Here is a 14,441-nt window from a genome sequence, read left to right on the forward strand (position 1 = left end):
AGAGATAATACAACTGATTAAAGAGTAATGTAAAGGGTAAAAGATTAATTCAGCTGTCCTCAAACTGTGTGCCACAGCACCCCAGGGCACCACAGCAAACTCACAGGGATGCCGTGGTATCTTTTCCCAACAGGCTGCCAAGTCTCTTGCATTCAGCAGAAGACTCTCCTGATTTGGTGGGTCGTCTCCCACACTCCCACCAAAGCGGGAAATTATCCTGCTGAGAAATATTGCCACCACCCGCTTCTCCCAATGAGCAGCAGCAGTGGCAAAACAGAAAGCAAGTGCAGAGCCGCAGTCTTCAGGCATGCGCTGTCAGCTCTTCCGGTCCTCTGCCCCCGCAGACATCAACTTCCCATTATAAGGCAGAGGACTGGCAGAGCAGACAGAGCATGCCTGAAAAGTCTGCAGCCCCACACTTGCTGTTGTTTTGCCGGGGCCGCTGCTACTCATTGGGAGAAGCAGCAGTGACCAGGAAACAGAAGATATCAGGGGGAAGGGGGGGGGGGGCATGGAAAGGCAGGAGATGCTAAATGGAGAGAGGGGAGGAAAAATAATAGAACAGTGGTGACGCTCGATACAAGAGGGGGAGAGAGAGAGATGATAAGAGAGAAGGTGAGCATAAGCTGGATGGAAGGGGAAGAGAGATGGTGGGCCTGAAGCCGGGATGGAAGGAGGAGAGAGGTGGGCAGAAGCTGGATAGAAGGGGAAGAGAAGATGGGCAGAAGTTGCATGAAACATAGGATTCAATACCATCACCGGCGCAGCAGCAACAGGGGGAGGGAGAAATGAGAGGAAATGTGTAGCCTAGGGGCGCCATGACCCTAGAAAGTTTGGGAGCCACTGGATTCATGTATTGGCCTCTATAAACCAGGACATATCAACTTCAACAATATTGTATTGTATTTGGGACTACAATATTCCAGTGGTATACACGATATAGCCAATTTATATTTTTAAAGAATATTAATTTGCATTTTGTATAAAATGTTTTATAGATTTAGCCTTATACATTTTATGTCCTTAATGGAGGCTTTGCCAAAAAATAACCACGCCAGATTTATTGTTTGGATAATGCCAGTTTTAATTAGAAACCATAAGATGTCACAAAATCTATTTACTTATAAAATTTATACCACTTTTATGATAAAATCATTTAAAATGGTTTATTTTAATAAGAAAAAAAAGAAAAAAAAAACAATCTAGAAGGAAAAAACGAGTAAAAAAAAAATTACAGAAAGTAAATATTAGAAAACAAAAATGGCTTCATCGCTTTTCAAAAGAATAAAAGGGAAGAAAATCTCATTTCAAAGACTAGGCTTCTTTTACTAAGATGCACTAGATGCGAAGAAGCCCATAAGAATAAAATGAACATCTTGGCATTTAGTGCACGCTAAATCCATTAGCACATTTTAGTAAAAGGAGCCCACAGTTTATTCCACTATAAGTACCCACACAATGAAATGCCTTTAGCCTCCACATTGTTTATAAAGAGTAGCAACCTCCAATAAATTAGATTGAGAAGATCTTAAATTACAAGATTTTGCTCTTTTTGCTGTTCTTGTGTGAGCCCTCTCTTTCTCTCTAGTCCTTCATGCAATGATTGTCTGTGACTCAGAAAAGCCCAACAATGAGAAGAATAAGCAGCAACTTGAACTAGACAAAAATGCAAGCAATCGCATGAACAAAACAGACTTACCATCATGCTTGCTGATGGAGAAACCATAACTGTCTGGTTTCAAGTATGCACACTGCATGGATGCACTGCATGCATGCACACTGAAATTGCTGCTTTAGCCTCTTTTTCCTTCTATAAACATCAAAATGGATAACGGATGTTGAATGCTTACCTATTTTTTTCTTCTGCTGCCGACCAGCTGACTCCGTTATGGTTTCTTTCTTTTTCTCCACTGAAATATCAAATTTAAAAAAAAATCATTTTACACATCTCCCTAGATGCTAAGGTTTACAGTATCAGATTCCTGGCAGGGAACAAGTGGGGCATGTTTATCATTCTTGAAGTGTATCACCTGTTCCTGATCACAAGAGTGTAGGGGCTGCCTTGCTTCTGGCGTAACCAACCTTGTCTCTGCCACTGAAAGGATGAATCTAACAATGCTTGCTCTTTGATGTGATAGTATGTGAAGCAAGCTTTGTGGTAGGCTAAAGGGTAGTTGATATGTTTTTCAATTTTAGTTGGTACAGTTTGTATGTGGTATGTTAAGTTTGAGAGTCTGAATTTAAATGTTGTAACTGTGTTCATGTCTCTTTGGATATTGAAACATAGAAACATGACAGCAGATAAGGGCCAAATGGCCCATCCAGTCTGCCCACTCTCAGTAACCACTAACTCCTCCTTTTGCTAAGAGATCCCACATGCCTGTCCTAAATATTCTTAAACTTTGACACAGTCCTTGTCTACACGACTTCCACTGGGAGGCCGTTCCATATATACACCACCATTTCCATGACAGAATATTTTCTTAGATTACTTCTAAGCTATTTCCTCTTAAATTCATCCTATGCCCTCTCATTCCAGAATTTTCCTCCATTTGAAAAAGGCCGAAGTCCTATACATTAATGCCACTTAGGTATTTAAGCATCTCTCATCATTCTCCTGCCTCTCTTCCAGTGTGTACATGTTGTGGTTCATAAGCCTGTCCCTACATGTTTTATGACAGAGACTGCTGACCAATTTTGTAGCCGCCCTCTGAACAGACTCCATCCTGTTTATATTTTTCTGTAGGTGAGGTCTCCAGAATTGCACAAGGTACTCTAAATGGGGCCTCACCAGAGACTTATACAAGGGAGGTTAAATGACTTGCCTTATTATTAGAGCCGAGGAGAAGGATTGGTTGAGCAGGTACAGCGAGACATGGAAAGACAATCTGAATCAAGACAGGAAAGTGTCTTTATTCTAACTTGAGTGTGGTCCACGTGGCTGAAGGAGATGTTGGATTGTATTCCCTTAACTAGAGGGAGGTGACACTCACTGAAGCAGGGAAGATATCTGATTGAGTAGGGATAAGGTCTACAGTTCAGTTAAGAGGTAGTTAGCTTTAGTGCCCATTTGATGTCAAGCACTTGATTCTTTTGAGCACATTAGCTCAGCTATCTGCCAATATTCAGCGAGAGATAGACGGATGTCTCCTTCTGAATATTCCCAGTTGGAGCTAGCAGATAGCTGGTTATATCGCACAATATAACCGGTCTGCCAATTTTCAGTGCATCGCCGGCAAAATTTGACAGCCAAATCAGGCCACGTCAATAGCAGGTCTATCTTTGGCCACTATGAACTTAGCCGGTCAATTTTATTTTTAATAACGAGGTCTTTATTAGGCAAGGAAAAGACAGACATGTACAATGTACAGTTTGCACAAGCAAAAACACAGCTTAATCTCAAAGCTAACAAAACCTCTATGTATAATTTTTATAATGAAACAACTCTAAAGAAAAAGAAGAGAAAAAAAACCCTTAACCAAAAAGGGGGGAAAGAAAAGAAAGATAAAGAAAACACAAAGAGAAAAACAAAAAACAACACAAACCCCAGAGATCTAAAAAGGTTATCACAGAAAAAGACAAACCAGATCTCACTCACCCACAAAGCTCAAATTAAGCACAGATCCCCAAATCTTTCCCAAATTTTGAAAGATTTTCATCTAATTGCACTTAGTTTTTTCCAGTTTATATACAGTGTAAAGTCAGGATTTCCACTTAACCAAAGGGGTGGGGGGGGGGGGGGGGGGGGGGGGGGGGGGGGACTCGCAGCCTCTAAAGTGACCATAGTCACATGTAGCAAACACCAACAAAGTCTGATATTTCTGGAATCCTGGGATCGATCTATTCAACAAGAAAATCCCAAGGTCCCAGGGAACTCTCAAGGCAGTTATCCACAAAATCTGGAAGCTGATAGATTTCCAAAAAGCAACTGCTTTCAGGCAGGACAATCAAATATGACCCGTGGAGGGGCATAATCGAACGCAAACGCCCATCTCCATGGGCGGCTATGTCCGAAAACAGGTATGTGAAGAGGCGGGCAGACCGTATTATCGAAAAAGATAGGCGTCCATCTTTTGTTTCGAAAATACGGTTTGGACGGACCAAATGCCATGGATTTGGTCCCTTCTGAGATGGGCGTTTTTTTTAGCGGTAATGGAAACTAAAAACGCCCAGCTCAGAAACGTCCCAATCCAAGCCATTTGGTCCTGGGAGGGACAAATGTACAACACTACCATAGCTCTTAGGGGTTAAGGGGGCAACTACATGTGGGTACAGTGGGTTTTAGAGGCCTCCCATTTACCACCACAAGTGTTACGGGGGGGGGGGGGGGGGGGGGATGGGCCTGGGTCTGCCTGCCTGAAGTGCACTGCAGTACCCACTAAAAGTGCTCCAGGGACAGGACTTGTTGCTGGTGTATAACCTTGGCACAGCAGTTCACACCTGAAGACTAATCTCCTTTATTTGAATAAGCATGTTTACTCACAGTTAACTGCAGATCAGAGGTTGTGCCCCACTGGCAACGAGTCTCCCTGGTACTGAGATTAGCAGTAGGCCTGAGCTGGCAGAAAGGTGTACAATTCCCTCTTTCAGCAACATTCAAGTTAAGAACTAAGTGCTGTAACGTGGCTAACACATGAAAAGGATCTAAAAGTGTCTTACACAAATGGCCACTACCTCATGGACTACCGGAAATAAAACAGGGCACACACTGACCCAGTAAGCAGAGGGAAAAGCACCATGGGAGTAAAGCCTACCAACTACCAACATCGTGAGCATTTAACACAAGCTAGTGGAATCACGGAGCCCAATACCCTACAACCACCACAATGCATTGCTGATGTGACTCTGCAGTGCCCTTAACAGAAAAGGTGTCACACTCGCCCGAGACCCACATCAGAACCAGGGAAAGGCTGTCATAGGACACACATTCTGCTGTCATGGAGGTGGGTACGGCATTTGAGGCTGGCATACAGGCTGGGGAAAAAAGTGTGTAAAGTGGGGGGTTTTTGGTGGGAGGGGGTTAGTGACCACTGGGGGAGTCAGGGGAGGTGATCCCCGATTCCCTCCGGTGGTCATCTGATCAGCTGGGGCACTTTTTTGGGACTTGGACCTGAAAAAAAAAGGGTTCAAATAAAACGGACCAAATTCTCGTCAAAAACGCCCTTCTTGTTTCAATTATCAGCTAAAGACGCCCATCTCTCCTCAGCCGATAACCACGCCCCAGTCCTACCTTCACCACGCCTCCGTGATCTTTGTTCGTCTCCGTGACGGACTGCAGTTGAGAACGCCAAAAATCGGGTTTTGATTATACCGATTTGGGTGCCCACGGGAAACGGACGCCCATCTCCCGATTTGGGTCGAAATGTGGGTGTCTTTCTCTTTCGAAAATAAGCTGGATAGTGTCCCGAGCTCCACATCCTTTCCAACATAATCCAGAAGTCTGAGGAAACCAACGATGGAGACAATCCGGGTAAGATACCAGCGATAAGCAATCTTGACATTATTCTCAAGAATGTTAGAGGCAATAGCTATCTTCACCAGAGATTTTTCAATGGCATCCCTGTCCTCCGGAGTATATGTAACACCCAGTTCACACTCCCACTGAAGTCTATGTCTCTTTTCAGGGACCAGAAGATCCCTTAAATAACCTTACAGCGTATTCACCAAAACTTCTGTAGATCTAAGATCCTCACAGGTATCCTCCAAGAAGGAATAGTCCTCGTCAACCTAGACTTAAAACATTTAGAGGACAATAAATGAACCAACTGAACATAAGCATAATAATGGGATTGGGGTAAATCAAAATCCCGAGAGAGTTTGGAAAAAGATCAAGGCATCTTCATTAAAGAGTTGACCCTAGCTAGTTAATCCCTGTTGCTCACACAATCTATAGATTGAAGGGACCAAATCCAGTGGCAAATGGGAGAGTAACGGGAAAACTGAAAGTCCACCACAGAACTTAAGGAATCCCAAACCTGAAAATGATGCAAAATTATAGGGGAAATACCCGCCTGTAAAAATCTATGTCTACAAGGAAGCCATACAGATATTTCAAAATATTTGCAAAATTATAGGGGAAATACCCGCCTGTAAAAATCTATGTCTACAAGGAAGCCATACAGATATTTCAAAATATTTGCAAAATTATAGGGGAAATACCCGCCTGTAAAAATCTATGTCTACAAGGAAGCCATACAGATATTTCAAAAGCACCGGCCCCACCTGATCTTGTTCAATTTGTACCCACAAGTTAGAAGGAATATTTTTGAACCATTCAATTGCTGAATGGCCTTCAGCTAATCCGTAATAATTCCACAGGTCTGGAACCCCCAATCCTCCACTGGCAGCATCTCGAAAAAGAACCAGACGAAAAAGCCTGGGCTTTTTACCCACCCCCCCCCCCCCCCCCCCCCCAAATAAAATTATTTAATACCCCCTGAAATGAAGACAGAACCTGACAAGGAGCCTTAATTTGGAGCACTTGAAACAAATACAACAATCTGGGTAGCACATTCATCTTAATAGTGGAAATACGATCAAACCAAGACAAGTTCTGAGAGGGTAAAAACTGTACAACAGGCATGGACGCTGTTGAAAAATACCATCCTGGAGGCCCAGGCTAAACATATTCCGCGAATTAGAAAAGAAAGACGAAAGTCCAAAAGACAGACAGCGTGGTTGAAAAGTGAAGTGAAGAAAGCTATTAGGGCTAAAAGAAACGCCTTCAGAAAATGGAAGAAGGAACCGACTGAAAATAACAAGAAGCAGCATAAGGAGTGTCAAAGCAAATGCAAGGCGCAGATAAAGAAGGCCAAGAGGGATTACGAAAAAAAGATAGCATTAGAGGCAAAAAAACATAGCAAAAAATTTTTTTCGGTATATTAAAAACAGGAAGCCAGCAAAAGAATCAGTTGGGCCGCTGGACAACCGAGGAGTAAAAGGGGTGATCAAGGAAGATAAAGACGTAGCGGAGAGATTGAATGAATTCTTTGCTTCGCTCTTCACCGAGGAAGATTTGGATGGGATACTGGTGTCGGAAATGGAATTTCAAGCGGACGAGTCGGAGAAACTTACTGACTTCACAGTAAACCTGGAGGACATAATGGGGCAGTTCGGCAAACTGATGAGTAGCAAATCTCCTGGACCGGATGGTATTCATCCTAGAGTACTGATAGAACTGAAAAATGAGCTTGCGGGGCTTCTGTTAGTGATATGCAATTTATCCTTAAACTCGAGTGTGGTACCGGAAGATTGGAGGGTGGCCAATGTAACGCCGATTTTTAAAAAAGGTTCCAGGGAGATCCGGGAAATTATAGACCGGAGAGTCTGACGTCGGTGCCGGGGAAAATGGTAGAGGCTATTATCAAAAACAAAATTACAGAGCACATCTGAGGACATGGATTACTGAGACCAAGTCAGCACGGCTTTTGTGTGGGGAAATCTTGCCTGACCAATTTACTTCAATTCTTTGAAGGAGTAAACAAACATGTGGACAAAGGGGAGCCAGTTGATATTGTATATCTGGATTTTCAAAAGGCGTTTGACAAGGTACCTCATGAAAGGTTACAGAGGAAATTGGAGAGTCATGGGATAGAAGGAAATGTCCTATTGTGGATTAAAAACTGGTTGAAGAATAGGAAGCAGAGAGTGGGGTTAAATGGGCAGTATTCACAATGGAGAAGGGTAGTTAGTGGGGTTCCTCAGGGGTCTGTGCTAGGACTGCTGCTTTTTAACATATTTATAAATGATTTAGAGATGGGAGTAATTAGCGAGGTAATTAAATTTGCTGATGACACTAGGTTATTCAAAGTCGTTAACTCGCGAGAGGATTGTGAAAAATTACAGAAGGACCTTACGAGACTGGGAGACTGGGCGGCTAAATGGCAGATGACGTTTAACGTGAGCAAGTGCAAGGTGATGCATGTGGGAAAAAAGAACCCGAATTATAGCTACGTCATGCAAGGTTCCACGTTAGGAGTTACGGACCAAGAAAGGGATCTGGGTGTCGTCATTGATAATACACTGAAACCTTCTGCTCAGTGTGCTGCTGCGGCTCGGAAAGTGAATAGAATGTTGGGTATTATTAGGAAAGGTATGGAAAACGGGTGTGAGGATGTTATAATGCCGTTGTATCGCTCCATGGTGCGGCCGCACCTTGAGTACTGTGTTCAATTCTGGTCGCCGCATCTCAAGAAAGATATAGTAGAATTGGAAAAGGTACAGCGAAGGGCAACTAAAATGATAGCGAGGATGGGACGACTTCCCTATGAAGGAAGACTAAGGAGGCTAGGGCTTTTCAGCTTGGAGAAGAGACGGCTGAGGGGAGACATGATAGAGGTATATAAAATAATGAGTGGAGTGGAGTGGAACAGGTGGATGTGAAGCTTCTGTTCACGCTTTCCAAAAATACAAGAATTAGGGGGCATGCGATGAAACCATAGTGAAGTAAATTTAAAACAAATCGGAGAAACGTTTTCTTCACCCAACGCATAATTAAACTCTGGAATTCGTTGCCGGAGAACGTGGTGAAGGCGGTTAGCTTAGAAGAGTTTAAAAAGGGGTTAGAAGGTTTTCTAAAGGACAAGTCCATAAACCACTACTAAATGGACTTGGGAAAAATCCACAATTCCAGGAACAACATGTATAGAATGTTTGTACATTTGGGAAGCTCACCAGGTGCCCTTGGCCTGGATTGGCCGCTGTCATGGACAGGATGCTGGGCTCGATGGACCTTTGGTCTTTTCCCAGTGTGGCATTACTTATGTACTTATGTTTCCAATCATCTAAATCAGGTTTTACTAGCCAAAAACAATTCTGGATAGTTGGCAGCATATAATCTGATTTCAACCATACACCAAAGTATTGCAGCCCCGCCCCAGCCCACCGAAATGTGAAAGATTGCTGTACTTGTAGTAAAGTGGGGCATTCTATAATCAAGTTAAGGGCCTATGTTTAACTCATGTTTACCTTAAATCCTGAGACCCAGGAATAGGCCTGCAGCACAGAGATCAAATTAGGTAAAGTAGTAATAGGGGCCATTAAAGACAACAAAACATCAGCAGCAAACAAACTAATTTTATGTTCAATGTCACCCACCGAAACCCCTAAGATGTCAGGATTGGCTCATAAGGCTGACACAAGTGGTTCCATCACCAGGGCAAACAACAAGGGAGATAATGGACAGCCCTGTCTTGTACCTCTGGTGAGGGAAAACACAGCTGAGTTTCCACCATTGATGCAAACACAAGCAACTGGTTTGGAATAAAGCTCTAGGATATTAGTCCTGAACAAAGGACCAATACCAATGGTTACCAAAACACAGTCCAAAAAACCCCATTGAACCTGTCAAAGACTTTCTCAGCATCTACTCCCAAAAGGAAAGATTGCTGACCAGCCCTTGATGAAATGTAATTTAAGTTAAGCGAATGCTACATACCTGTAGAAGGTATTCTCCGAGGACAGCAGGCTGATTGTTCTCACTGATGGGTGACGTCCACGGCAGCCCCTCCAATCGGAATCTTCACTAGCAAAAGCCTTTGCTAGCCCTCGCGCGCCGATGCGCATGCGCGGCCGTCTTCCCGCCCGAAACCGGCTTGTGCCGGCCAGTCTCATATGTAGCAAGACAAAGACTAGGGAAGACACAACTCCAAAGGGGAGGCGGGCGGGTTTGTGAGAACAATCAGCCTGCTGTCCTCGGAGAATACCTTCTACAGGTATGTAGCATTCGCTTTCTCCGAGGACAAGCAGGCTGCTTGTTCTCACTGATGGGGTATCCCTAGCCCCCAGGCTCACTCAAAACAACAACCATGGTCAATTGGACCTCGCAACGGCGAGGACATAACTGAGATTGACCTAAAAAATTTACCAACTAACTGAGAGTGCAGCCTGGAACAGAACAAACAGGGCCCTCGGGGGTGGAGTTGGATCCTAAAGCCCAAACAGGTTCTGAAGAACTGACTGCCCGAACCGACTGTCGCGTCGGGTATCCTGCTGCAGGCAGTAATGAGATGTGAATGTGTGGACAGATGACCACGTCGCAGCTTTGCAAATCTCTTCAATAGTGGCTGACTTCAAGTGGGCTACCGACGCTGCCATGGCTCTAACATTATGAGCCGTGACATGACCCTGAAGAGCCAGCCCGGCCTGGGCGTAAGTGAAGGAAATGCAATCTGCTAGCCAATTGGATATGGTGCGTTTCCCCACAGCCACTCCCCTCCTATTGGGATCAAAAGAAACAAACAATTGGGCGGACTGTCTGTTGGGCTGTGTCCGCTCCAGGTAGAAGGCCAATGCTCTCTTGCAGTCCAATGTGTGCAGCTGACGTTCAGCAGGGCAGGAATGAGGACGGGGAAAGAATGTTGGCAAGACAATCGACTGGTTCAGATGGAACTCCGACACAACCTTTGGCAAGAACTTAGGGTGAGTGCGGAGGACTACTCTGTTATGATGAAATTTGGTGTAAGGAGCCTGGGCTACCAGGGCCTGAAGCTCACTGACTCTACGAGCTGAAGTAACTGCCACCAAGAAAATGACCTTCCAGGTCAAGTACTTCAGATGGCAGGAATTCAGTGGCTCAAAAGGAGGTTTCATCAGCTGGGTGAGAACGACATTGAGATCCCATGACACTGTAGGAGGCTTGACAGGGGGCTTTGACAAAAGCAAACCTCTCATGAAGCGAACAACTAAAGGCTGTCCTGAGATCGGCTTACCTTCCACACGGTAATGGTATGCACTGATTGCACTAAGGTGAACCCTTACAGAGTTGGTCTTGAGACCAGACTCAGACAGGTGCAGAAGGTATTCAAGCAGGGTCTGTGTAGGACAAGAGCGAGGATCTAGGGCCTTGCTGTCATACCAGACGGCAAACCTCCTCCATAGAAAGAAGTAACTCCTCTTAGTGGAATCTTTCCTGGAAGCAAGCAAGATGCGGGAGACACCCTCTGACAGACCCAAAGAGGCAAAGTCTACGCTCTCAACATCCAGGCCGTGAGAGCCAGGGACCGGAGGCTGGGATGCAGAAGCGCCCCTTCGTCCTGCGTGATGAGGGTCGGAAAACACTCCAATCTCCACGGTTCTTCGGAGGACAACTCCAGAAGAAGAGGGAACCAGATCTGACGCGGCCAAAAAGGAGCAATCAGAATCATGGTGCCTCGGTCTTGCTTGAGTTTCAACAAAGTCTTCCCCACCAGAGGTATGGGAGGATAAGCATACAGTAGACCTTCCCCCCAGTCCAGGAGGAAGGCATCCGATGCCAGTCTGCCGTGGGCCTGAAGCCTGGAACAGAACTGAGGGACTTTGTGGTTGGCTCGAGATGCGAAGAGATCTATCAAGGGGGTGCCCCACACCTGAAAGATCTGTCGCACTACACGGGAATTGAGCGACCACTCGTGAGGTTGCATAATCCTGCTCAACCTGTCGGCCAGACTGTTGTTTACGCCTGCCAGATATGTGGCTTGGAGCACCATGCCGTGACGGCGAGCCCAAAGCCACATGCTGACGGCTTCCTGACACAGGGGGCGAGATCCGGTGCCCCCCTGCTTGTTGACGTAGTACATGGCAACCTGGTTGTCTGTCTGAATTTGGATAATTTGGTGGGACAGCCGATCTCTGAAAGCCTTCAGAGCGTTCCAGATCGCTCGCAACTCCAGAAGATTGATCTGCAGATCGCGTTCCTGGAGGGACCAGCTTCCTTGGGTGTGAAGCCCATCGACATGAGCTCCCCATCCCAGGAGAGACGCATCCGTGGTCAGCACATTTTGTGGCTGAGGAATTTGGAAAGGACGTCCCAGAGTCAAATTGGAGCAAATCGACCACCAATACAGGGATTTGAGAAAACTCGTGGACAGGTGGATCACGTCTTCTAGATCCCCAGCAGCCTGAAACCACTGGGAAGCTAGGGTCCATTGAGCAGATCTCATGTGAAGGCGGGCCATGGGAGTCACATGAACTGTGGAGGCCATGTGGCCTAGCAATCGCAACATCTGCCGAGCTGTGATCTGCTGGGACGCTCGCACCCGCGAGACGAGGGACAACAAGTTGTTGGCTCTCGTCTCTGGGAGATAGGCGCGAGCCGTCCGAGAATCTAGCAGAGCTCCTATGAATTCGAGTCTCTGCACTGGGAGAAGATGGGACTTTGGATAATTTATCACAAACCCCAGTAGCTCCAGGAGGCGAATAGTCATCTGCATGGACTGCAGGGCTCCTGCCTCGGATGTGTTCTTCACCAGCCAATCGTTGAGATATGGGAACACGTGCACCCCCAGCCTGCGAAGTGCCGCTGCTACTACAGCCAAGCACTTTGTGAACACCCTGGGCGCAGAGGCGAGCCCAAAGGGTAGCACACAGTACTGGAAGTGACGTGTGCCCAGCTGAAATTGCAGATACTGTCTGTGAGCTGGCAGTATCGGGATGTGTGTGTAGGCATCCTTCAAGTCCAGAGAGCATAGCCAATCGTTTTGCTGAATCATGGGAAGAAGGGTGCCCAGGGAAAGCATCCTGAACTTTTCTTCGACCAGATATTTGTTCAGGGCCCTTAGGTCTAGGATGGGACGCATCCCCCCTGTTTTCTTTTCCACAAGGAAGTACCTGGAATAGAATCCCAGCCCTTCTTGCCCGGATGGCACGGGCTCGACCGCATTGGCGCTGAGAAGGGCGGAGAGTTCCTCTGCAAGTACCTGCTTGTGCTGGAAGCTGTAAGACTGAGCTCCTGGTGGACAATTTGGAGGTTTTGAGGCCAAATTGAGGGTGTATCCTTGCCAGACTATTTGGAGAACCCACTGATCGGAGGTTATGAGAGGCCACCTTTGGTGAAAAGCTTTCAACCTCCCTCCGACTGGCAGGTCGCCCGGCACTGACACTTGGATGTCGGCTATGCTCTGCTGGAGCCAGTCAAAAGCTCGTCCCTTGCTTTTGCTGGGGAGCCGAGGGGCCTTGCTGAGGCGCACGCTGCTGACGAGAGCGAGCGCGCTGGGGCTTAGCCTGGGCCGCAGGCTGTCGAGAAGGAGGATTGTACCTACGCTTGCCAAAAGAGTAGGGAACAGTCTTCCTTCCCCCAAAAAATCTTCTACCTGTAGAGGTAGAGGCTGAAGGCTGCCGGCGGGAGAACTTGTCGAATGCGGTGTCCCGCTGGTGGAGCTGCTCTACCACCTGTTTGACTTTCTCTCCAAAAATATTATCCGCACGGCAAGGCGAGTCCGCAATCCGCTGCTGGATTCTATTCTCCAGGTCGGAGGCACGCAGCCATGAGAGCCTGCGCATCACCACACCTTGAGCAGCGGCCCTGGACGCAACATCAAAGGTGTCATACACCCCTCTGGCCAGGAATTTTCTGCACGCCTTCAGCTGCCTGACCACCTCCTGAAATGGCTTGGCTTGCTCAGGGGGGAGCGCATCCACCAAGCCCGCCAACTGCCGCACATTGTTCCGCATGTGTATGCTCGTGTAGAGCTGGTAAGACTGAATTTTGGCCACGAGTATAGAAGAATGGTAGGCCTTCCTCCCAAAGGAGTCCAAGGTTCTAGAGTCCTTGCCCGGGGGCACCGAAGCATGCTCCCTAGAACTCTTGGCCTTCTTTAGGGCCAAATCCACAACTCCAGAGTCGTGAGGCAACTGAGTGCGCATCAGCTCTGGGTCCCCATGGATCCGGTACTGGGACTCGATCTTCTTGGGAATGTGGGGGTTAGTTAAAGGCTTGGTCCAGTTCACCAGCAATGTCTTTTTTAGGACATGGTGCATGGGTACAGTGGACGCTTCCTTAGGTGGAGAAGGATAGTCCAGGAGCTCAAACATTTCAGCCCTGGGCTCGTCCTCCACAACCACCGGGAAGGGGATGGCCGTAGACATCTCCTGGACAAAGGAAGCGAAAGACAGACTCTCGGGAGGAGAAAGCTGTCTTTCAGGAGAGGGAGTGGGATCAGAAGGAAGACTCTCAGACTCCTCGTCAGAGAAATATCTGATGTCTCCTTCGTCTTCCCACGAGGCCTCACCCTCGGTGTCAGACACAAGTTCACGGACCTGTGTCTGCAACCTCGCCCGACTCGACTCTGTGGAGCCACGTCCACGATGGGGGCGTCGAGAGGTAGACTCCCTCGCCCGCATCGGCGAAGCTCCCTCCGCCGACGTAGTCGGGGAGCCTTCCTGGGAGGCGGCGGCAGCCGGTATCGCACGCGGCACCGACGCCGGAGACCTCACCTCGGGCGATGGGCCAGCCGGCGCCACGCTCGACGGTACCGGTGGCGCAAGCACCGCCGGTACCGGAGGGGTAGGGCGCAACAGCTCTCCCAGAATCTCTGGGAGAACGGCCCGGAGGCTCTCGTTTAGAGCGGAAGCAGAGAAAGGCATGGAGGTCGATGCAGGCGTCGACGTCAGAACCTGTTCCGGGCGTGGAGGCTGGTCCGGGCTGTCCAGAGTGGAGCGCATCGACACCTCCTGAACAGAGGGTG

At 47.3% G+C, this 14,441-nt stretch overlaps 1 protein-coding gene across 1 annotated transcript in view; it reads right to left on the minus strand.

The window, feature by feature from the left end:
- Positions 1 to 14,441, minus strand: part of TMCO1 (transmembrane and coiled-coil domains 1) — a 250,924-nt gene that overhangs the window by 160,623 nt on the left and 75,860 nt on the right. Inside the window, exon 3 of the mRNA XM_030207196.1 lies at positions 1,851 to 1,910. Coding sequence (XP_030063056.1) covers positions 1,851 to 1,910 — 60 coding nt within the window. The remainder of the gene's footprint in view (positions 1 to 1,850; positions 1,911 to 14,441) is intronic.

The sequence above is a fragment of the Microcaecilia unicolor genome, chromosome 6, assembly GCF_901765095.1.
Source record: "Microcaecilia unicolor chromosome 6, aMicUni1.1, whole genome shotgun sequence".
Lineage (NCBI taxonomy): Eukaryota > Metazoa > Chordata > Amphibia > Gymnophiona > Siphonopidae > Microcaecilia > Microcaecilia unicolor.